Genomic DNA, 24,640 nt, shown 5'->3' with positions numbered 1-24,640 from the left:
GAATTGAAATGAGAATTAAGTAACAAAGGAAGCTGCTTTATAAATAGGTCATAATCTAACAAACTTCAGTTATTGAAGATGGCATGGTATAAACCATCCATAAATTCATATTTAGATCTGGGGACAAATTATCAGGAATCTACAAATTCTCCACGCAAAGGTGTTTCACTCATTTAGATTTTAGTTTGTTTTTATGTTGATGTTAATCTTTTAAAAAGCTCATGTGATTATATTTGGGGTCATCTGAACATCCTCTTTATACCTGTTACACAACGTGTGTGTTCATGGTAGTATTAGTGCCAAATAATTCAAATTCACTTGTTTCCAAGCTACTGAAAACAAATGCAGGCAGACTTAATATCTAGCTTCCACATTCTTCCAAAAGAAAGACAAGCGACAATGGAAAAAAAATTGAACAAAGATTTGGTAATAGTTTGACTCCAGAAAACTAATGAGAACATTCAGCCATTACATGGCACACTGGATCACCGGTAGGCTGAAACTTAAAAAAAAAAAAAAAAAAGGAATCCTGCCAGTTAGCACTAAGTGTCATGATTTAACAGTGTTCATCCTTGTCAATTAATAAGACCATTTGTATTGGTTTTGTATATATTTATTGCAATTGTTTTAAATAGTCATATGAACACTGTAAGCTTATGTTTACACCTAGATTCGTATTTCTATATAAATGTTACAAAATTAACATATATTAACTTAAAAATAATAAGCTGATACTTGAGTGTGGCCAGTGAGATCAGAACTCAGAAAAAACACAACTCAGGTTGTCTTCTCTCTGTACTTTGCTGTCTGACTCTGGGCATTGTCAAATGACCTCACCTCCCCTATTTCTTCACAGCAAACTAAGAATAATAATCTCATTCACATGGGACCATTGTGAGGAGTACGGGAAATAATGAATATAACTGTGAAATAATGCTTTGTCAGGTATACTGTGTTTTGGACGATAAGATATCTGAATCAAGAGTTTGTACTTTCAGTCTACATTTTGATGCCACGTTGGGCAAATCTCCTTACCTCTATGGTAGTCATCACTATTTTTTAAAGCTAGGAGATTATCTCAGTTCCTTTTAAAACAGCTTTTATAGAAGGTGGTTGAGTTTTCCACTGGAATTTCAAAGTACTCCTCATTTTTATATCCATACCCATAGTTGTTTCGTTTTCCATTAGCTTTTTTAAAAACTTACTAATTGAGGAACAGAAACTTTAAAATTCATTTGTGATCAATGCAGCAATGTCCAAATGTAAGCAGGGTTAAAACAGCAAAATTCTCCCACCTATCAGAGAAACTTTAATTATTATTTTTTTTTTTTTTTGCTTCGTTGTTATCTCGTATAACGGAAAGACAGAACTCATATTTCAGTCTTCTCTCTGTTCTTAGCTGTAATCCTAGCAAATCGAAAGACCTCTTTACACTGGCCAATTATTCATCTGCCAAATAATAACAGCCACCACTGATCACGTGGGAGCTTATCCAATGCCATGCGTGCACTATGTTCTGAACGTGCACACCCGGCGATCTCTCTCATTTAGTGCTCACAATTTTGAGGTAGACATTAGCTCCATTTAACTGATGAAAAAACTGAGGCTGAAGGAAGTTAAAAACCCGTCATGCAGCATCTGCAGAGCGGCGGTTCTAAAAACACCTCACTGTAAGAAAGAATTGCTAACAAACAATAGCTTTGCGTCTAAGCACCCGCTTTTCCTCTAATAGTCACAGACGGGTATTTAGAACGTTAAAGGGCCGGAAGCCCTTGGGAACTTCAGGGCGGGAGTAAACCGGCTGCACCTCTCAGAGCAACTCCTCCGAAAAACCCCACCCTGTCCAAGCCCCGCCTCGTCCCGCCCTCCTGGGCGCTCTCCCCATAGCCCGCCCCGGAGAAGCCTAGCCCACCCGGCTCCTCCCCCGCTCTCACAGGCGGAAGCCGCCGAGCACCCAGCCTGCCCTTCTCTCGGCAGGACTTAGCGCATGCGCTCTCAGCACGCCGGGATTTCCTGTCCGCGGTCATCGCTTCCGGTGGGATAGGTCTGACCAATGGGGCTGGCTCCGAGGCGGGCCTTAGGTCTCGCAGGTTCCTCCCCTGCGCGCATCTTTCGGAGCGGCGGTGAAGGTCCTGGGTGAGTTAGGGGTGGCTGGTGCTTGCCGCGTATCATGGCTGCCTCCGGAAAACTCAGCACTTGCCGTCTCCCTCCGTTGCCCACGATTCGAGAAATCATTAAGTTGTTAAGACTGCAAGCAGCGAAGCAGCTATCACAGAATTTCCTCCTGGACTTGAGGCTGACAGGTGGATGGCTTACCCGTGCTCCCCGGATGTCTCCCCAGTGTCCGTGGGGGCGTGGGCCGGGGGGTCTTGCACGTCCCCGCGGGCGGGTGTCCAGGCACTGGCGTGCAACGGGCTTTTGGTCAGGTCCTTCGACCTCTTTGTATCAGAAGAACTCCGGTCCCACCGCCCAGGAGACACGTGAAGTGCGTTGATTGCTCACAAAACTCCGCGTTCGGGGGGGTGTAGCCTGCCGGCAGGCTGCGTACAGGCCAGGCTCCCTAGAGGAGGAAGGGTTCATGGGTCGTGAAAGGCGCTAGTGAATATTGGAATCTGGGTCACTGTGAAATCAATCATTCTGAAATGGTACAGCACATGCTGACTGCACTTGCTTTACATGCAGTTTAAAGTTACCAGAATTTAAATTGATGCGAGGATTTTATCAATAACTTGGTGAAAAGAGTATCCCTCGTATGATTCGTTATTTAAACGTTTACCTGTTCAGTCTAAGAAAGCCTCGGGGGCGCTAATATTCATTCATAAGTACATATTACACAAGCAACATTGTGCTAGTGCCGGGGGTAGGATGTGGGCGTGAACAAGGCGGTGTTTCCTCGAGGAGCTTAGTTTTAGCAAGTTTACATTCCCACACCTAATTGTTTAAAGTTACTTTTTATGAGATATAATTTATGTGCAATAAAATTAATCAGTTTGAAGTGCTCAATTTGATGAGTTTTGACGAATGTATTAATATATATTGGTTTAACCACCATCACCATTGCTTAGTGATGTTCTATGAGATGAGGTTGCAAAAATATATTACAAATACGTCTACTAAGTCACGGCTGGAGTACTTAGGTTTTGAGATTTTCATATTTCATTCTATTTAGTCCCACTTCAGAAGTTGAAAAGAGCAGTAAATCACACCCAAAAAGTTCATTTTCACTTAAATGAAGCACACTCCAGAAAACATAAAATGTTTTATTTCTTGGACATGTAGTCTTTATTCTGCCTGTACCAATATGACTTTGGATAAAATAATTTAACTCTTAAGTTTTCTCTTTTTTTTTTTTTTTTTTTTTTAAGATGGAGTTTCGCTCTTGTTGCCCAAGCTGGAGTGCAATGGCATGATCTCAGCTCACTGCAACCTCCGCCTCCCCGGTTCAAGTGATTCTCGTGCCTCAGCCTCCCAGGTAGCTAGGATTACAGGCGTGAGCCACCGTGCCCAGCTAATTTTGTGTTTTTAGTAAAGACGGGGTTTCACTATGTTGGTCAGTCTGGTCTCAAACTCCTGATCTCAAGTGATCCACTCGCCTCGGCCTTCCAAAGTGTTGGGATTACAGGTGTGAGCCACCATGTCCAGTAGTTTCCTCATCTTTTAATTGGAAGAAGGGCCTGCTACTTTAAAAGATTGTCCACTCTAAAATTCTTTGGTTCTAGTAATAGCTAGTACCAGCCTTTTCTGCTTGTTATTAGCCACATTCTAAATATAAATCACCATTCTCAGGGCAGAAGTTATAGGTCTGTGTATTTTTTAAAATCCTCCAAATACATTTTCTCATGAGCCTTTATCTTCAGGAGTAAGTTTCAAATTCTAGATATTATCCACTCTTTCTATGGGAACCAGAGTTAAAGGAGATGAGGGTACTTACCTGAGGTTAGAAGCTCAGGCAGAAGAGAGCAAGATTGAAATCCAAGCTCATTGATTTGATAGTGCTTCTTTAATATTCATTTGTATTTCAATGTGCCTGAAAAGTTTGAGAGCAGAGACCTGCCTACTGTTGTAGCTCTCCATTTTAAAGAAGGAGAGTATTAAGTTTATTCCATAATGTATCATTCCTCTTCCCTCTGAGAGGCATTGGCTTTAGGATTTATACCTATGTTGAAGTCCATGACCTTGTACAAATAAAACAATAGACAAGGAAACTGAAAAGTTAAGAGAAATGAAATTGGGATAGGAGTCCTTGGTTAACATGTAAGGATTAGGTGAGAATGTGTGTAAATCGATCATAATAGATAAGATGGTCAGTGGATGCTAATTCCCTCCCTGTTAAAGACTAAACCATTTTTGGATGGCTGAGAAACTAGTTTCCACATTTTAGCTGACAAAGTTTTGTTGTTGAAAACAAGCAAAAATAGGACTGTGAACACCTACAAGAAGTGCTGGTATGTTTTTAGTGACTAAATTTCCACTATCCTAGGAAGACCAGTTCCTTGGATTTCCATATCTCAAAGTCACTAAGACCAGCCCATTGCGTGTTTTTCCAGATGTGATGACTGGTTGCACAGAGTCAGTACTCTACCTTTTTATGATGTCTTAAGGGCTGCTAACTTGAATTTGATTGATGAAAAAATTAATTTTTCTGTATTAACATGCATGTGTGCAAAGCTTTAAAAACCCTCAACTGCTCAATTTAACTTTTTCCTGAAAATGACTAAGAATTCAAATTTCTGAAAATCTTACGATCTAAGAACTTATTGCCATTGCCATACTGACCACCACCAAGATGTCTCTAGATAAAAATGAGACTTCAGCACTTTTTGCTTTTGGATTTCACTAGCAATACTGAAGATTCTGAATGTGAAACTAGTATTGCTTATTCAGATATTCAATGTTCAATAACTATAGAAAAGTGCTGCATTCTTATCCAGTCTGTTCTTAGGAGTCGGTTGGTTTCAAATCAGTTTGAAAGGAATTTGCATGGGACAGATAGAAACTACAATATTAGCTAAATTTAAGCTAAGAAACTTTGTCATGATAATCCTGTGTGTGTTAAGGGACTGGTACAGTTCAACGGTGATGTGGTAGCATATTCGATTGCCACTTCATGTTAATTTAGGTAGAGAGTTAAATAGTCAAATACATATTATACATAAAGGATCAATTGATTGGGTAATGGCTGAATTTTTATAGAAGATTTTTCTCTCTAAATTTCATACGTTGAAATTTGCCAAGTTAATTGAGATAACTAAAACTCTTTTTCCTCTAGATAAAATTGTAAGGAAAGCTGGCAATCTGACAAATGCTTATGTTTACGAAGTGGGCCCTGGGCCAGGGGGAATCACAAGATCTATTCTTAATGCCGATGTCGCTGAACTTCTGGTGGTTGAAAAGGACACTCGATTTATTCCTGGATTACAGGTGAGATGCTTAAAGTGTCTTCTTTAGGAGGCAAAAGCTGAATTTAAATCTTTATGCCATGATGCTTAAACCCCAAGGTATCCAAAGATTATGTAGGTTTTTCCTCAACTATAGATCCCCAAGGCCCCATTCCAGAGATTTTGATTCCATAGTCTGAAGAAATCTGGAAATCTCCATTTTTAACAAGTACTCTCAGAGGGTCTATTGACTACACCTTGAAAAAACCTGCTTTAAGCATTTATGCTAAACAAATTAATTGTTTTGTGTGATTTTTTTTTAAGTCTGCTAATAGCTGTGCATGTCGTGGCCCATTCCTTCAAAAATAAATAAAAATAAATAATGGCCAGTAATGACTCATTGGTATGACTTTTGAGAATTTCATTTAGGTTCAAAAAGCATTTCCACAAACAAAAGATGAGTAAGACATATGCACGTTTGTCATCATGAGAGACTAATTATGAAGCTTAAGCATTCTTTTATAAGGTAAATTTTTTAAGTGAAGGAAGGAAGTTGTACTTTTATAGATTTAGGATGAGGTTTAAATGAAATGATACATGCATCTTTAAAATACAGGCACTGTTATTGCATAAGAAATGAGAGTTGAAGGAACTGGGCATGTTTCAACTGGAGAAAAGAGGCCCTGGGTAAGAGTGTATATAGCAGCACATCCAAGGTTGGGGGTACATAGGATAAGCTTGTTTTGATCTTTTCTAAGAAAGAGCTAAAACAAATAGATGGAAATTGAGGGAGGCAGGATTGAGGATTTGAAATAAGGAGGAACTTACTTTTTTTAAAACGCTGGCAAACAGTGAAATAGATTGTATCAGGGATCTTGTAAAGGGATTTCCTCATAGGGGAACACTTAATGTCTTAAAGGCCTTTGATTCCTCCATAATTCTAAAATTTTAAAAGAGTCCTGAACCTTTGGCTCAGATGAGAAGCAATTTATCATGTGACTATAATAGAATAATATAGTTATCTACGTTATTACTTCCATACAAAAGGACAAATTGATTTTAAACGAGTATATTCTCTTACTAACTTGTATATATATTAATGGAAAAATGTTAATTTCTGTCAGAACGGTTTGAGAAATTGTTTTTGAAAACCTAGAACTTTGTGTGCATGTATCTGATTTTTTTAAGAAACCTAGCAGTTTTTCGCTAATCTTGCTTTATCTAGTTTTTATGCTTAAAAAAATTACATAATATTTCCTTTTATCTAGTTTTACCAGTCTATACTAACAGAATTGGTTTCAGATACTAAACTTTATGTTGAGATAGTCACATGGCACATATTCCTTGATCAAATGTGGAATTTAATAGTGATTTTTGTTTTGAACTGTGTTCTTATTTTAAGAATTATATATAAGTTGGAGGTGGACGTGGGAATATTATTGTTTTTGGTGAGATCATGAGATTATAAAAAGAAACTAAATAACTGTATAATCCCCTTCAGGCTTATTCGTGCAGCCCTTTTTGGACATAGGGAATACTCACCTGACTTTTTTGCTCTTAAAAAGACTTCTTGTCCCTCATATCTCACCATTCGCTGGGTTTATTCTTTCTTATTAGGCCAGGGGGTGAACCAGATTTCCGTTCATTCCCACATATTCTCCTCTTTGATATGAACAAAAGATCTTTGAAGGCAGACTGTTGAAAAGAGCGACTGCCACCCTTCTCTTCTCAGTTTCCCCCAAACCCATAAGTCGCTGTGTTCCTAATTCCAGCCTTGTTTTATCTCATTCGATTTATCATCATCTGACATACTGTATATATGTTCTTCCCATTTGTTTGTTAACTGACTCACCTGTCTGGAATGTAAGTACCATAAGGGTAGAAATGTGTGTCTGTTTTGTTCCCTGCTGTACCTCTATCTCACGTAACAGTGCCTAGCACATAGCAGGTGTTCAGTAAATGTCTCACATGAGAAACAAAAAAGTTGACCACTATTTCTGCATCTGTGTATATATATACACAAATGTATATGTATCTCTCATATTAATTAAATGTATCATTAAATAGTGAAAGTAAATATTTGTGTAGCATTGATAATGAAAAAGTTTTATGCTCTTTTTTCTAAATGTGAAGGCTGATTTCAAGTTAAATTACTCTAGAGGAAATGTATATTTGACTTCTCATTTGTTTTTAGTAGAAACAAAATTAATTCTTAGTATCTTATATGCAGGAAAGGAATTTGCCTTAAAAAGAAATGTTGGGTACTAAAATATCAAATAGGCCTTTTTTTCCCCAGTGAGGAATGTTTCAATATGTAAAACTACTTTCTTTTAGAGGTACTAAATTAATCATAAAGCTGAGTAAAAGCAGAAAGAAAGTGATCTATTTTAAGGATTCCATTTTAGTGATTTCTAAGCTAATAGAATTACTTTTTAAAGAAATTGCAATAATTTATAAAATACCTTCTAGCTGAAAGCCTGTCATTTGTAGCTTAATTCAATTCCTACAGTATTTTCATGAGGCAGTTTAGGGGAAAGAAAAACTGGTGCTAACATAGAGGATTCATGCTCAGCATGTTATAAAGGTAAGAAAAACATGTCTGGTATGTTTAGTATAGTATAGTTTTGTGGTAAAGACGCAGAGTTCAGCATCAGACTGCCTGGGTTTAACTTCAGATTCTACTACTAGTTGGGTGACTTTGGGTAGGTAATTTTGTGCTCTGTGCCTCAGTTTGCTCTTAGGACTCATATGAGGATTCAGTGTATGCCTGATACTTAGAAAGCACTGAATAATATCTTAGTTATAAGTAATCAGTTAAATTATTATCCCCATGCCTTGATTACCTCTGGTGATTAATGACTGATCAGGAGACTGCTAATCTGGAAAGAGGTATAGGAGGAAGTCGTGTTATTCCATTGGAGCACTAGAAAATTCTCCAGTGCTATGGAAACATTGGGGCGTTTTCCAACTCATCAGACTTGCATTGGACACCTAGGGTTTCTTTTCTTGTTGTCACATTCTGATTGTGCGTTTCTAGGTTTTTAAGTTTTTCGTTGTTTCTTGTTACATTTTTATGACTGACTGGATTCTCTGTGCTGTGGAGAGGAGTGAGGAGATTTCCTGAATCTCAAGGAGCTTGAGGCCTTGATAGATTTTTCCTCTTTCTGAATTGGAAATAACTTAGATTTCCTGACATCTCAGGGAATTTGAAGCTTTGATAGGTTCTTCTCCATTTGTGAACTGGAGATAAATTCGTAAATCACTCATACCGTTTCAGAGAAGTAGTACAGATTTCCTCTCATTTTTTTTTTTTCTGTTTATTTTAGAGCAAACCCGTGCAACACACGGCCCACGGGCTGCCTGCGGCCCAACACAAATTCTTAAACTTTCTTAAAACATTATGAAATTTGTTTTGCATTTTTTTAAGCTCATCTGCTATCGTTAGTGTATTTTATGTGTGGCCCAGGACAGTTCTTCTTCCATTGTGTCCAAGGGAAGACAAAAGATTGCAATTGCACAGCACTGTTTTAAAGGCTTCATATATTAAAAATAATAATAGCTAATATTTATGGAGAGTTTATCACAGTAAATACTTTGTGATATGGTTTGGCTCTGTGTCCTCACCCAAATCTCCTCCTGTAGCTCCCATAATTCCCATGTGTTGTGGGAGGGACTCAGTGGGAGATGATTGAATCATGGGGGTGGGTCTTTCCTGTGCTGTTCTCATGATAGTGGATGGGTCTCACAAGATCTGATGGTTTTAAAAATGAGAGTTTACCTGCACAAGCTCTCTCTTTGCCTGTTGCCATCCACGTAGGATGTGACTTGCTCCTACTTGCCTTCCGTCATGATTGTGAGGCCTCCCCCAGCCATGTGGAACTGTGAGTCTAAACCTCCTTTGTAAATTGCCCAGTCTCGGGAATGTCTTTATGAGCAGCATGAAAACGAACTAATACACTTTGTTTTACAGCTTTGTTGAGATACAATTGATGCTCAGTAAACTGCACATACTTAAAGTGTACAAATTACTGAGGATTTGTCTGTGTGTGTGTGTGTGTTTGTGTGTGTATGTGTTTGAGACATGGTCTCACTCTGTCACCCAGGCTGGAGTGCAGTGACACAAGCACAACTCAACAGCTCACTGCAGCCTTGACCTCCAGGGCTCAAGCAATCCTCCCACCTCAGCCTCTTGAGTAGGTGGAACTACAGGTGCACACCACCATGCCTGGCTGAGTTTTGTATTTTTTTGTAGAAATGGGATTTCACCATTTCTACATGGTGGTCTCAAACTCCTGGGCTTAAGCAGTCTGCCCACCTCGGTCTCCCAAGATGCTGGGATTACAGGCAAGAGCCACCGCACCCAGTTAACTGAGTTTTGACATATGTGTGATTGCATGAAACCATTATCACAATCAAGAAAATAAACACTCATCGTCCTCAGGATTCCTCATGTTTCTTTGTAATCTGTCCCTTCCTTCCCCCTTTACCTATCTCAGACAACCACTAATCTGCTGTCACTGTAGATTATTTTTTATTTTTCAGAATTTTATATAAATGGAATAATACAATATATACTTTTTTTTGGTCTGGTATCTTTTACTTAGCATAATTATTTTGCAATTCATCCATGTTGAGGTGTTTATCAGTAGTTTGCTCCTTTTTATTGCTGAATAGCATTCCATTTTCTGAATATACCAAATTTGTGAATCTATTCACCTGTTGATAGACTTTGGGTTTTTCCCTTTTTTGGCTCTTGCACTGTAATAAAGCTTTTATGAACATTCATATGCAAGTGTTTGTGTGGATACACACTTCCATTTCTCTTGAGTAAAGACCTAGGAGTAGAATATCCGGGTCCTGTGTAGAATATCCGGGTCATGTGGTAGACGTATATTATACTTTTTACAGAAATACCAAATTGTTTTATAAGATGACTGTGCCATATTACATTCCCACCAGTTGTACTTCAGAGTTCCCGTTGCTCCACATGCTTGCTCAGACTTGGCATGGTCAGTCTTTTTAATTTTAGCCATCCTAGTGAATATGTAATGGTATCCTCTTGTGGTTTTTATTTGCATTTCCCTAATAGATAATAATACTGAACATATGATGTGCTTATTTGCCATCTTTGTATCTTCTTTGGGGAATTATTTGTTCAAATATTTTTAGTACTTTTACTTTTTTTGTCTTATTGAATTTTAAGAGATATTTATATAGTTCAGATGTGAGGCTTTGTCAGATACAGATTTTACAAATGTTTTCTCAGCTGTGGCTTACCTTTTTATTTTCTTAACAATGTCTTTGAAGAACAGAAGTTTCATGTTTATGAAGTGCAATTTATCAGTTTTTTCTTCTAGACTTTATGCTTTTTATGTCTTATTTTTAAAATATTTGCCAAACCAAGATCACTAAAAATTTCTGTTTTATTTATATATAATTAAATATATAATATATATTTATATATATATAATTATGTATATATAAAAATATATATTATATATAAATAATATAACATTATTTTATAATTTTAGCTTTTACATTTAGGTCTTTGATACATTTTGAGCTAATTCTTGCATATAGTGTGAGGTAAGGTTTAGGTTCTTTTTTTAACACCATTTTTTGAAAATACTGTCTTTTCCTCATTGAATTGCCTTAGTACTATTGTCAAAAATCAGTTGGTTTTATGTGTGTCAGTTTATTTCTAACTTCCAATTCTGTTCTATTTATCTATAGGTCTATTGTTTCACCAACAGCCACCTGTATTTATTACTATAGACTGAAGACTGAAAAAGCCTTCATTTTGCCTTCATTTTGCCTTCATTTTTGGAAAATATTGTGGCAGTATTTTGTTTTATTACTCTAAAAAAGTTGCTCCGCCATTTTCTCACTTGCATTGTTTCTGACAAATCTTTTTTCATCCTTATCTTTGTTCTTTTTTCTCTGGCTGCTTTTGATACTTTCTACTGTTTTTGAGCAATTTCATCATGATGTGCTTACAGTAGCTTTCTTCGTGTTTCTTGTGTGTAGAATTCATTGAGCTTCTTGGATCTGTAGGTTTTCCTGTGCTTTTTGTTGTCTAATGTCTGAAAATTGTTGTTTCATCTATTTTCTCTGTTTTTTAAATTGGTTTAAGGTAGGAGAATATGCCTGGTCCCTTAGACCCCATCTTTGTCGGAATAGGAAGTTTCAGGATTCTTCTTAACCATTAAATTATGTGGTTGTTTTGAGGAATTTTTGGAGAGAGAAAGTAAGTCATTGTATTGTTAGTATTGCCTTTGGTTTTTTGTTTGTTTGTTTGTTTTTTGAGACAAGAGTTTCGTTTCTGTTGCCCAGGCTGGAGTGCAGTGGCGTGATCTCGGCTCACTGCAAGCTCCACCTCCCAGGCTCAAGCGATTCTCCTGCCTCAGCCTCACGAGTAGCGGAATTACAGGCGCCCGCTACCATGCCCAGCTAATTTTTTGTATTTTTAATAGAGACTGGGTTTCATCATGTTGTCCAGGCTGGTCTCGAACTCCTGAACTCAGGTGATTCACCTGCCTCGGCCTCCTAACCTTTGGGTTTTCTTATAGGTAAACACTGATTATTTCCATACTTCATTGGCATAGTGGAAAGTTCATGGGATTGAGCATCAAATAGTCTAGTGACCAAATCTCAGATATGCCACCTACTAGCTTTGTGACCTTAAGCTTGCTGTTAAACCTTTTTTAGCTTCAACTTTCTCATCTGCAGCATGGGAATAATAGTTCTCTTCTGTGGATATTGCAAAGATGGATAGAAATGGATGTAAAGAGCCTGGCATAATCCCAGTAGCCAGTAATAGTTGCTATTTTAATTATTCCCCTTCCAGTCATCTTATTAAGAGACATATGAGGTAATTTCAGCGTCCAGGCAGAAAGAGCTATTTTTAGTTAGAGATAATGAAGTTTTGAAATTCTTTAATCTCTAACAATTTTTTTAAAAAGGAAGATTGCCTTCCTTGCTATTGTGACATAACTATTTACTTTACACATGTAACTTACTTGATGTTACCATAGTTAATCATAACATAGACAAAACTCAACAAGTAAGCAAAAAGTGGCTTACAGCCAAAGTGACTTTTTAGTCCATACAAAGTAGAAGTACAGAGATCAGTGGTAGAAGCAGGCCCACTGACAACTGTAAGAAGTAACAGTTGTTACAGTAACAGCTATAAAAGACAAATATAAATGCAGAAGAAACAATAATAATAATAGGGTAGCAAAAACACCTTCATAACTATTGAGGCCATTATTCTAAAGACAACAGTAACCCTAGGTCATCAAGAAAAGGGTGAAATTTGGTTTAGTGTTCTTGGCCTAAGGAAGAGGATTGTGCCATATAGCATCCCTATACATTGGCCTAAGGAAGAAGGTTGTGTAGTTGGCATACCTGTACGTTGTGTACAATGTATAATGATAAAATTAGGATAATTAGCATATCCACCTCAAACATTTATCATTTATTTGTGGTGAGAACACACAATTATTATGTGTCAATTAAAAATAAAACAAACAAATAGAATAAAATCTGATATGGTTTGGCTATGTCCCTACTCAAATCTCATCAGTGAGCTCTCACGAGATCTGATGGTTTTATAAGGGGCATTTCTCCCTTTTGCTCGGCACTTTTCCTTGCTGCCACCATATGAAGAAGGACGTGTTTACTTCCCCTTCCACCATGACTGTAAGTTTCCTGAGGCCTCCCCAGCCATGCTGAACTGTGAGTCAATTAAACATCTCTCCTTTATAAATTACCCAGTCTCAGGTATGTCTTTATTAGCAGCATGAGAACGGACTAATACAAATCTAATGTCAAATTTAAAAAAGAGAGTGAAAGATTTGATAATGACATTGAAATGTCCAACAAACTTAAAATTCCTATAAAAATAATTTTAGATATTTGTAGTATCATTTAAGATATGAGTGGTTATGTGATTTCTGTTTGTTTTTGCTCTGTTCATAAATTTAAAATACTGAGAAAGTCTGAAAATGTACATTTTTAATACAATTCAAGTTATTTTACATACTAAAAAAAAATAAAGCAAGCTAATTGACATTTTGACATCATGCTGTAACCTTCCCTCTAAAAGTCTGAAAAGTCTGTTGTAACATCTTAATTTTTTAATGAATAAATAGCAGTAGTCTTTTATATGTGTTATATATAAGAATACAAATTTTATCTTTCACCTACTATATTTTATACTATAGATTCTTTCCTTCTCATACAGTTTGCTTAACAGTTTTGCCCAGCCCTGTTACAAATATTTATTTCAACAGCATTTGGGCCCTACTATGTGGCAAATCAGGAAGAAGATAATTAACGTAACTACAGTGTTGGCTGCCATGAACCCCTTACATGAGAAGGTGACATAAAATATGCGAAATAGCTATTCAATGTAGTATTTCGTCTTAAGGAATCGATAATTTTGTGTAAGTTCTAAGAATTGCCTAAATTCTTTCCTCATCCAGTAAAATCAACAAAAAGCTGCCTAGCCAAACCACAATTACTTGCCCCTGCAGAGGAGCTTTCACTAAGACTTTGGTTAGAGGAGAGATTTTTTTTTAAATGGCCACAGAAAGAATTCTTCTACATTTGTGTTTTAACTTTTATTAAAGGCATTGTTTATTACGTTGTTTCATGTACCCTTTACAAAGCATAATACCAGGAAAAAAAAAATTATCTCTTGGAGTCTTGGTACAACTACTATTGAAAAGCAAAAATTATATATTTCATTATGTAAATCACGAGAGCTAGCTCTCATGATTGTTGGGATTGTTAGCTCTTGTGTTTTACATATATTCTTCCCCTCTTCATGGTTTGATTTTCGGTTTCTTCTTTTATAGCCTTATGTAATGATGCCTTTTACTCTAAACTGGCATACATCTCATTTTGGAAGAATATAGAATTGAACACTAAAATAAAAATGAAAGAACAGTTTGAGAGTGTCTGTAAAAATACTCATTTGGCTGTAATCTGGTGCCTGCATTTGTGATTGGCTGTGCCTTTAAGCACATTCTGTGATAATACCTCCAGGGTTTTGAAGTGTAATGCTCCATTGTTATTCTCGAATGCATATAATAGTGATTTTCCCACCCCCTCCACCATACCCCATGTATCATTATGGTAGTGAAAACATTTCTGCTACTGGTTGGCTAGAAGGTCTTCATGTGTTATTGCCTAATATCATTTGAAGTGTTTAAAAGGGTACTGTCTATAATCATAATATCAATTTATTCTGTCTAGCACTTTTTCCCCATAATTGCTTTAAGGACTTCACATAAATCTGTTAACATGAGCATTCATTCCTTCTGCAGTGGGGAGTTGCAAAGTAGATCAAGCTACAAATTGTCAAGAAGGAGGTGTACCTTTTAAAGTGTGGGGAGGATTTGGTTTGTCATTGACTGAGATTGAAAAGTGAATGGGAATCCAAAAGAAATGTAGTTTTAAACCTAGGAAAGGAGCTGGGTATGGTGGCTCACACCTGTAATCCCAGCACTTTGGGAGACCAAGGCGGGCAGATCACTTGAGGTCAGGTGTTAGAGACCAGCCTGGGCAACATGGTGAAACCTCGTCTCTACTAAAAATACAAAAATTAGCCAGGTGTGGTAGTGCACACCTGTAATCCCAGCTCTTAGGGAGGCTGAGGCAAGAGAATTGCCTGAATCCCAGGAGCAGAGGTTGCAGTGAGCCAAGATTGCACCACTGCACTCCAGCCTGGGCAACAGAGCGAGACTCCATCTCAAAAAACAAACAAAAAACAAAAACAAAAAAGAAAACCCAGGAAAGGAAGGTAAATTTATTTATATTGTATTAGCTTTTAGATATACAGTTGTACCTGTCAGGGTGGGAAAAGTTAACGTTTCAAATTAAGTTAACGTCAAACAGCCAAATTTATGTTGTTTTGTTGTGTTTTAGTCCTAACTACTAATTATTAAATACTTTCTATATATTGACATCATGAGACTTAAGCTATTAGTTCTGCCTCTTTGTTTTTGGCTTGCTAATTTGTTTTAACTTTGTGAACATAATTATAGAAAAAATTTTAGCGTTTTCCATTGATGATAAGTACTATGATTAAATATGTGGTTTTATACATTAAGAGCATGCCGCATAGAGAGCTGTCTCTTCTTAAATTTTTAGTATATTGAAATCGTTATATTTTCCAAGATTTATTGCCTGGAACTCACCAGATCAAGTTTTAGTAACTAGTGGTAATTTAAAATAATCCATAAGTACATTAGTATCAGAGGCATGCAGTTATTATTGCTAAACTACCATGGCTAAACATATCAAACTAGATGATTTCCAGACTTAAAGTATGTTTAGCCTCTTACCAGTAGAGGCATTTCAGCTATTTATTTCTGAAAGATTATTTGTATAAATCTGCCTGATTGACTTGTGAAGTAAATCTTTGCAAGTTTCTAGACCCTAAAATTTGGGAAGCCAACATCTCCCAGGCTAAAAGAGAAAGTTTCCAGCTTTACAGAGACCTAAATGCCATTTGGTCATTCACTTATTCATGCACTTCTTAAGTATGTATTAAACACTCACCATGCATTGCTGTAGCTACAGGGGCTATAAAGGTAGATAGGAAATGGGTCCTGCCCTTAAGGAGCATATGTTGTTGCAGGGGAAATTGAGATACAGTTTGTAAGTGCTGTAAAGAGGCAGATGCACAGCACAGTGTTGACACAAAGGTGGACTAATCCACAAGCCATGTTTCTTGGTCCAGTGTCTCCTCTCTGGCTTCTGTGATCATCTTGTTTATCCTCCCTCTTGGTTGTATGAGTTGGGCAAGGAGAGGTGTTAGGAGAAAAAAAATCAGCTTTAATGGACCTAGAGAATTAGGACCAAGGTAGGCTCAGGGCAAATGTTCCCTTTGAGCCTGTTCACCATCCCTATAAGGTGCTGGGCACATTCTAGAATCTTGGCAACTGAGTTGAAGCCAAGGTTCTCCGAGCTCTGACTTAATGTGGGAAGAGAGTCACTTCTTCCCTTGAAATCTACCTTAGCAGTGATGTTTCTTCTCATTGATACATTCACTCCTGCCTTTTAAGTAAATTTATAAGCTCAGAGACTTTTTAAATATTTAACTAAGGACTTCAAGAATCAGTTTTGTGTTGGGCATGGGGCACTTAACACAATATGAATTTATAGATAACTTAGCTATAAAGTTTTTTGAATTAACTGCCAACTCTTCAGTACTGTGAGAGTGTGGTGGTAGAGTAGGTGGAGTGAAGAAGAAAAAGACTACAAAGGAAAAAGTGCTTTTTTTCCCCTTTTTGGTCACAAAGACAGAAGGAAAAGGAAAGAAAGCCAATGGTTAGTATGTGGAAATAGGTTGGGAAGTAGCTATTGTTAAACATCCAGGGTAATTCATTAGGTCGATAAGGGCTATGGATCAACAAATATTAAGATTAGGGATGCTCTGGTCAGAGGAGTATCTCGGAGTGCCAAGTGGAGACTGGCATCGACAGGTGACTTTCTACTTGGCTAAATCTACGCATATATTCAGTTAAAGATCTTGATGATATATAGAATCCTTTGTATATATATTTAGGCTATAAAGATTTAGTTAAATTAAGCTTATCTTTCAATATGGTTGACTCCTGATTAATTCTCTGTATTTCATGATAATGTCCTTAGTCTCTAATTTAAAAACTTATTGATAGGAGTGAGTTTATGCTAAATCTATATAGAAATAGAAGTCATCCTGAAGGTCAATATATTTGTAATATATTTGTAAAATTGTAAGCTAGTGTTGTACTGTCTGTTACTATCCCTAATCATTCATGTGTGTTAAAATGAAATGCCACCATTGTCTGTTGCAATAGACGTGATGTAGTATTTGTTCATTCCCTAGTCTCTGACTTTTTTAACTGATTTTTTAAATGCACAGGTTTAAAAAGTTTAGTTTTGTTACTCACATAAGTATATGAGCTCATTTTACTGATCTTTTTATAAACTAGATGCTTTCTGATGCAGCACCTGGGAAACTGAGAATTGTTCATGGAGATGTCTTGACATTTAAGGTAGAAAAGGCCTTTTCAGAAAGTCTTAAAAGACCCTGGGAAGATGGTAAGTGCTTTTGGGTAGTTATAAAACATTTCTTTTATGATTATTTATATCACAAATGTTCATTTTATGATACATTTATTACAAATGTCTTATATGTTTATATTTTAAATTATCTGAACAGAATTAAATAATGTGTATTATAATTTTCTCTTGCTACTTGCTTCCAAATTATAAAATCTAGTTACTTTTTTTAGTTCTAATTCATTTGTCTCATTTTCAAATGTTTTGTATTCTGTGCAAATAAACTTACCATTTTTTGTGATACCATATAAGGATAGGGTAAACTATCAATTGTTATTTGTTCCAAATAGTGGAAAAAAAGAAGTGCTTTAGTAAACTAAGCCATGCCCAAGCCATTGTTTTAACTTTTTCTATTATTCTTCACATTCAATGACCAACCAAGGCAGTCTTCATTCACAGACAGTGTTTATTGGGTACCTGCTGTGTGCAGCCCTTCAGAATGCATAGATAAATAGGGTATGTTTCTTCCTATAACAGACTCTCAGAACAAACGGAGGAGGGCTTAGGTGCCTCCACATCTGGCTGCCCCCATGTCTCTGGCCTCCCCCATGACCAGACTCCTTCAGATGGGCCGCACTTGCAGTCTCTGCCAGCTGACAGGCCCTCCTGTTCTTAGCATGCAGCCTTCAGGTTTCTGCCCCAGCCCAGTCACACTGGAACCACAATGCCTTCCTCATTACCTGTTTCAAACCTTATCTGACTGAGTTCTCCCAAATTCATTTAACTGTAATCCATAGTCTTCCGGAGGATTTCTCTTGCTCTTTTTCTCCCTGATACCAGCCCCTCCTGTTTTTCCTTTTACATTTGTGAACTTTTTCTAACTATTCTTAGCTGGTGGTTGTTTTTCTACCCACTTTGTACATATTGTTGTTTCTGGGGTTTTTCTTTTTGGGCAAATTTGCCAGATTACTCCATTCCTATGGTTTCACTTACCACCTACGTATTGCAGACATTCACACTTTATATGCTGCCTGTACCCCCTTCCTGGCATCTGACCTCTGACAGCTTCATCTAGGTGTTCCATAGGCACTTTAACCTCATCATGTCCAAAATGAATTCTCTTTTTCCTCAAGCCAACTCTTTTTCCTGTATTTCCTAGGCCAGAAATTCAAGGACTTTTCTCTGAGTAACTGAGCAGTAATTAAGTATAATTTTTTCCTCAATAATCCAAAGCAGATTGTGAGAAAACATTGCTTTTGAATAAGTGAAAAAAAAAAAATTTAGCCATGTCTATTTATATATTTTTCTTTGATGCTATTAATATCCAGTCTGATTTTACTCGTCACTGAAATTGTATTCAGAATATATTGATGGAATCATTTCAGGTTGTTTTTTCCTCTGCCACCAGATCCTCCAAATGTACATATTATTGGAAATCTGCCTTTTAGTGTTTCAACTCCACTGATTATCAAGTGGCTTGAAAATATTTCCTGTAGAGATGGACCTTTTGTTTATGGCAGAACTCAGATGACTTTGACTTTTCAAAAGGAAGTGGCAGAGGTAAGTTTTAACATTTTGTGACTATTTTATCACATGTTCAAATTCCAAAGCAAAATAATAATACTGCATTTTTACCACAGTCTGTGTTTTCTAAGTTAATATCTTATTACACCCACAAGAACCCAGCAGCAGCTCAGCCAAAAGTTAAACCTTTGATGATGATGACAGATGTAACTGCTGTGAGCTTCTGGGAAAACATGAATGATGTATGTTAGCCAAGGAGGTAGTGTGGTAAACACAGGGATGCAACAGCCATCGATGCCACTGGAGAAAGACAAAAGCGATGCCCTGTTGGCCATACCCAGGATTGGCACGTGATACCTTAAAATTGATCTTTAAGCTTAATGGCATGGCAGTTAAAGAATATGATAATTGGCCGGGCATGGTGACTCATGCCTATAATTCCAGCACTTTGGGAGGCCGAGGCAGGCGGATCACGAGGTCAGGAGTTTGAAACCAGCCTGGCCAACATGGTGAAATCCCGTCTCTACTAAAAATACAAAAAAAAAAAAAAAAATTAGCCGGGTGTGGTGGGGGGTGCCTGTAATCCCAGCTACTCAGGAGGCTGAGCCAGGAGAATTGCTTGAACCTGGGAGGCGGAGGTTGCAGTGAGCAAAGATCGTGCCACTGCACTCCAGCTTGGGTAACAGAGCAAGACTCTGTCTCGGCGGGGGCGTGCGGGAAGAATGTGATAATCAATTTGGAGCTGAGAAAGAGAAGGGGATTGAGGGTCTCATTATTCAGTATATAAATTGTACTTCCTCCCTCACCTCAGTGAAGTCTGCTATGCCTGCATTCCCATGGCGGAAGTGTTCTGGGTTCACTCTAGAAAGTAAACCCTCCAGGGTAAGCAGGGGTGGTGCTTGAGCGGCAAAGGTATAAGGAGGGATGTGCAGACTCTTAAGTGGTTTTTTAAAAAAATTTTATTATGACATATAAATACAAGAGTATACAGCCATCCCTTGGTATCCATAGGGGATTGATTCCAGAACCCCCACAAATACCAAAATCTACAGGTGCTCAAGTCCCTGATGTCAAACAGTGTAGTATTTGCATATAACCTATGCATATCATCCCATATACTTTAAATCATCTCTACATTATTTGTAATACCTAAGACAGTATAAATGTTTTATAAATAGTTGTTACACTGTATTATTTGAGGAATAATGATAAGGGAAAAATCTGTACATGTTCAGTACAGATGCAACCATCCTTTTTTTATTCCCTGAATATTTTTGATCTGGGATTGGTTGGATCCATGGATATGGAACCCACAGATACTGACGGATGACTGTATAATGTACATGGATGACTTAATAAAGGGCACTCCTGAATCCCCGTGTACATGGATGACTTAATAAAGGGAACTCCTGAATCCCCACCCCCAACATGGGTAATTGAATCACTAGTATCTTTGAGACCCCATTGTATTCCTTACTCTGATTGCATCTCCTTTCCATCCCATGCTAGTAAGGTGATCACTACTGTGAATTTTGGCTTTATTCCCTTGCATAGTCTTATCACACAGATTTATATTCCTATGATGAATACACTTTAGTTTTGTCCTTTTTTTTTTTTTTTTTTTTTTTTTTTTGGACAGAGTCTCACTCTGTCACCCAGGCTGGAGTGCAGTGGCACGATCTTGGCTCACTGCAAGCTCCATCTCCCGGGTTCACGCCATTCTCCTGCCTCAGCCTCCTGAGTAGCTGGGACTACAGGCGCCCGCCACCGCGCCCGGCTAATTTTTTGTATTTTTAGTAGAGACGGGGTTTCACCATGTTAGCCAGGATGGTCTCGATCTCCTGACCTCGTGATCCACCCACCTCAGCCTCCGAAAGTGCTGGGATTACAGGCGTGAGCCACTGCACCCAGCCCAGTTTTGTCCACTTTTGACAACTGGGTTTATATAATATGTATTCATATAGTATGTATTGTTTTTATCCTGAACATTCTTTGTAGGATTCACTGACTTTGCTTATGACTGTAGTTTATTTAGGTAGCTATATATACTACCCACTATTTGTGTAAGATCCTTATCTATTCATTCTCATGTTGGTGGACCATGAATTAGTTTCATTGTTCTGTTTTTACAAACAAAACTGTCGTAAACATTCCATACTGTGTCAGTTGGGGCACATGGGCAACATTTCTCTAGGGTATTTACCTGGGAGTGGAACTGCAAATCTTCACCCCTGCATAGATAATGCTAAGTTGATCTCTGAAATCATCACGCCTGTTTATATTCCCACCAGCAGTGTGTATGAGTTCATTTTGCTCCATATTCTTGCCAGTACTCACTATTGCCAGACTTGTACATTTTTATTAATCTCAGGGTAATGGAATGTCATTGTGTTTTATTTTGTCCTTGCTGGTTTGTAGCAAAATTGGGCACTATTGTGTGTTTACTGGCCTTTTTGAGTTCCTTGTTTTTAGTGCATGCTTTTTGCTCACCTTTCTTTTGGGTTGCTTATCTTTTTCCTACTGATCTGGAGGAGTTCTCACATGCTCTTTAATACTCTTCATACTAGTCCTTAGTTAAATGTGTTGAGCATTTCTTCTACTCTATTGCATGTTGTTATTTTCTTTTTATGGTGTCTTTTGAAGAGCAAGCATTCTTAATTTTAAATTTATGTCTAGTGCTTTTTGTGTTTTGTTGAGGAAACACTTTCATCTTGAGTTCATGAAGATATTCTTCTGTTATCTTCTAGAAGCTTTATGTTTACCTTTCACATTTATATCTATAGTCCACTCGGGTTTGATCTCTGTGTATAGTGAAGTAGAAGCAATTTTACTATTTTTAACATATGGGTCCCAATTAACCTAGCTCCATTTACTCACAAGTCAGCCCTCGTTGATCCCTGTCAGCACCTCTGTCAGCATTGGTCTGGTTAGAGACATCATATAAGCATTGGTCTGATTAGAAACATCAAGAAAAAAATGACATGAAATCCAGGAAGCAGAGGGCTCCCTACAGGACAGAGAGAAAGGAGTCCTCAGGAAGAACAACCAGTCCAGATTGGAGCCAATTAAAAGGGGAATTTGATAAAACTACTGTCAAGTTTGCATAGAGTCAAAAAAAAGTTGCAAAAGCTCAGGAGAGTTTAAGATTGAATCCATGATAAATAAGTAGAAAACTAAATATAACAGGGAGTGAATCAAGGGAAATATACCATTATTGGAATGAGAAGTACAAAAATATTATTTGGAGATAAATAATTATTTTGAAAACCTAAGAAAAAATGAGAGACATATATAAAAATAACTACAAAACCTAACTGAGAATCTCAAGGTCACTGAGATAAATCCAGAGAAATATCATAGCCCCAGAAGGAAAAATGATTATTTTAAAGAAGCTGATTTTTCCAAGAATTCTGTATATCTAATTATAATCCTCAAAGAACTTATCTTGAAATACGCAGTTCTAAGGATCATCTGGAGGAATAGACCTGCAACAATACATAAGAAATGTTGAAAAGGGAGAGTGATGAGAAAAGACTTCCTTGTCATATGCTAAAATGTATGGTGAAGCTTTAATAATTAAAGCAGTATGAGAAGCAGCACATGACAGAGCAATTACTAGACTAGAAAGCCCGATGCAGACACCTTAGCAGTATCTGATAATGGTCAGATCAAAAATCAGCAGTGAAGGAAAGAATTAAGTAAATGCATGGATATTTGGTTAACTATTATGAAAAAAAATTATCTCTAAATTCCATTTGGGTCTTTGGATCTTCTCTTTCTGTCCTCATTACATTCATGCCTTCCTTGGCATTTTTCTATGTATGTATGTATGTATGATATTTAAAGTAGATGTTTTGGCCAGGCGTGCTGGCTCACAGCTGTAATCTCAACACTTTGGGAGGCTAAGGTGGGAGGATTGCTTGAGCCCAGAGTTCGAGACCAGCCTGGGTAACATAGCTCCCTATGTTACCTTGTCTCTACAAAAAATAAATAAAAAATTAGCCAGGTCCAGTGCTGCATGCCTGTGGTCTCGACTACTCAGGAGGCTGAGGTGGGAGGATCACCTGAGCCCAGGAGATCAAATTACAGTGAGCCATGATCATGTCACTGCACTCCAGCCTGGGCGGCAGAGCAAGACCCTGTCTCAAAAAATTGAACAAATAAGTAGCTGTTTTAAGATCCTTGCCTGCTAATTTCATTACCTCTATCATTTCTGTACTCTTTTAGTGATTGATTTCCCCTTCTTGCTATAGGTTGCATTTTTCTGTTTCTCTGAAAGCCTGATAATTTCTGACAAAACATCAGGTATTGTGAGAGTTTTATTTTTTTTAATGCTGATGAGGGCTGGATTTTGTGGTATTGGGTTGAGGTTGGGTTTGTTGTGACACATAGATGAGATTGCTTGAGGCTTTTATTGTTCTGGTGGATCCAGGGTAGCTTTTAATTTGGGGCTTGTTGAGCCCCAGTACTACATCATGCCCTTTCTGAGGAAGGCACCCAACGCCCTGCATGTTGCAGGGCCTCTTGAGCCACGTGAGCCCCAGTTGCTCCTGCCTTCCCCTGGTTCTAGTTCAGGCTCCCAAGCCTCAGGCACCTGCAGATCAGTGCTCAGCAGGGGACTTGGGGGACCCTTGGGACCCTTTTGCTACCTCAGGAGCTCTGCCTCACATTCTCTCTCCCTCTCCTGTTCCTGTCTCCCCCACCCGTTGCTGCTGCACACGTGTGAGCACCGCGTATGTGCGTTTTCCATGTCTCTGGTAGTCTGCCCCACAAATTCTGCCTGCCGAGGCCTCCCAGATCTCCAGCTCTGGCTCCCTGAGCCCAGGAGACCTCTAGGCTCAGTTTGAGCTGCCCCCTGCCTCTGCTGCAGCCTGAGAAGGGCCTCCAGTCCTCTTCAGGCTGGGCATCTAAGGCTCATCTCCTTTCCATTTCAGTAATGACAGTCCTGCTCCACCTGTTGTCCTGTTTATGCAAACTCTTGTTTCCTATGACTTATTCAGCTTTATACTTGTTTCAGAACAAAACTTTTTAATGCCAGAATTTGTTTGAAATCAATAGACTCTACTACTACATAAGCTTAATTCTTTAAATGCCTTCCTCTCAGATAATTTGAGTGTATCATAAGAATTTCATTTCTTAGATCTATCCCTCTCTTTTTACCCTTGTTTCTGTTTAGGGGAATCATTTCCAACAAGGGCACTTTTGCCTTATCTGCTCCTCAGGGGCATTTGGCAATGTCTGACATGTTTTTGGTTGTCACACCCGGGAGGGGGCTCTGGTCTCTAGTGGATAGAAGGTTAGGGATGCTGGGAAGCATTCTTCAGTGCACAGCAGAGCCTCCCACAGCGAAGAACCACCCAACATTAATCAGCCCAAGATGTCAGTCATGCCAAGGTTGGAAAACTTTCCTTTAGATGATTTGGCCATAAAATCTTTCTCTCAGGAGTCTTGGAACTTCCCATCATAAAAACGTAGGACCGTTTCATGTTTGTTAGGAACCCTGAGATGATATCACCACTTTTCTTAAGGTCTTTGTCATTTCCTCTTCATGAACCTGCTAATTCTCTTGGGTTGGTTTGAATTGGGCCCATGCTGAGTTTTCTTTGTTGTTTTTCTCAACCTTTGGATATGTTGGTTCTGACAGAAACCATTCTTGTTTCCTCTGCACTTATACAACTTCT

General features: G+C 38.0%; 1 protein-coding gene across 3 annotated transcripts in view; it reads left to right on the top strand.

Moving 5' to 3' along the window:
- Positions 1 to 1,741: 1,741 nt before the first annotated feature.
- TFB1M (transcription factor B1, mitochondrial) overlaps positions 1,742 to 24,640 on the top strand; it is a 56,422-nt gene continuing 33,523 nt past the window's right edge. For 2 of the 3 annotated variants that reach the window (XM_034963125.3, XM_055114271.2), the window contains exons 1-4: positions 2,021 to 2,303; positions 5,270 to 5,421; positions 17,366 to 17,474; positions 18,844 to 18,995. In XM_034963125.3, the coding sequence (XP_034819016.1) occupies positions 2,171 to 2,303; positions 5,270 to 5,421; positions 17,366 to 17,474; positions 18,844 to 18,995 (546 nt within the window). In that variant the 5' untranslated portion in view covers positions 2,021 to 2,170. Of the gene's footprint in view, positions 2,304 to 5,269; positions 5,422 to 17,365; positions 17,475 to 18,843; positions 18,996 to 24,640 lie in introns of all 3 variants that reach the window. The other variant, XM_008975009.6, reaches the window with a different exon arrangement.

The sequence above is a fragment of the Pan paniscus genome, chromosome 5 (assembly GCF_029289425.2).
Source record: "Pan paniscus chromosome 5, NHGRI_mPanPan1-v2.0_pri, whole genome shotgun sequence".
Lineage (NCBI taxonomy): Eukaryota > Metazoa > Chordata > Mammalia > Primates > Hominidae > Pan > Pan paniscus.
The sequence above is the reverse complement of the archived record's forward strand: the minus strand, read 5'-3'. Positions and strand labels throughout refer to the sequence as shown.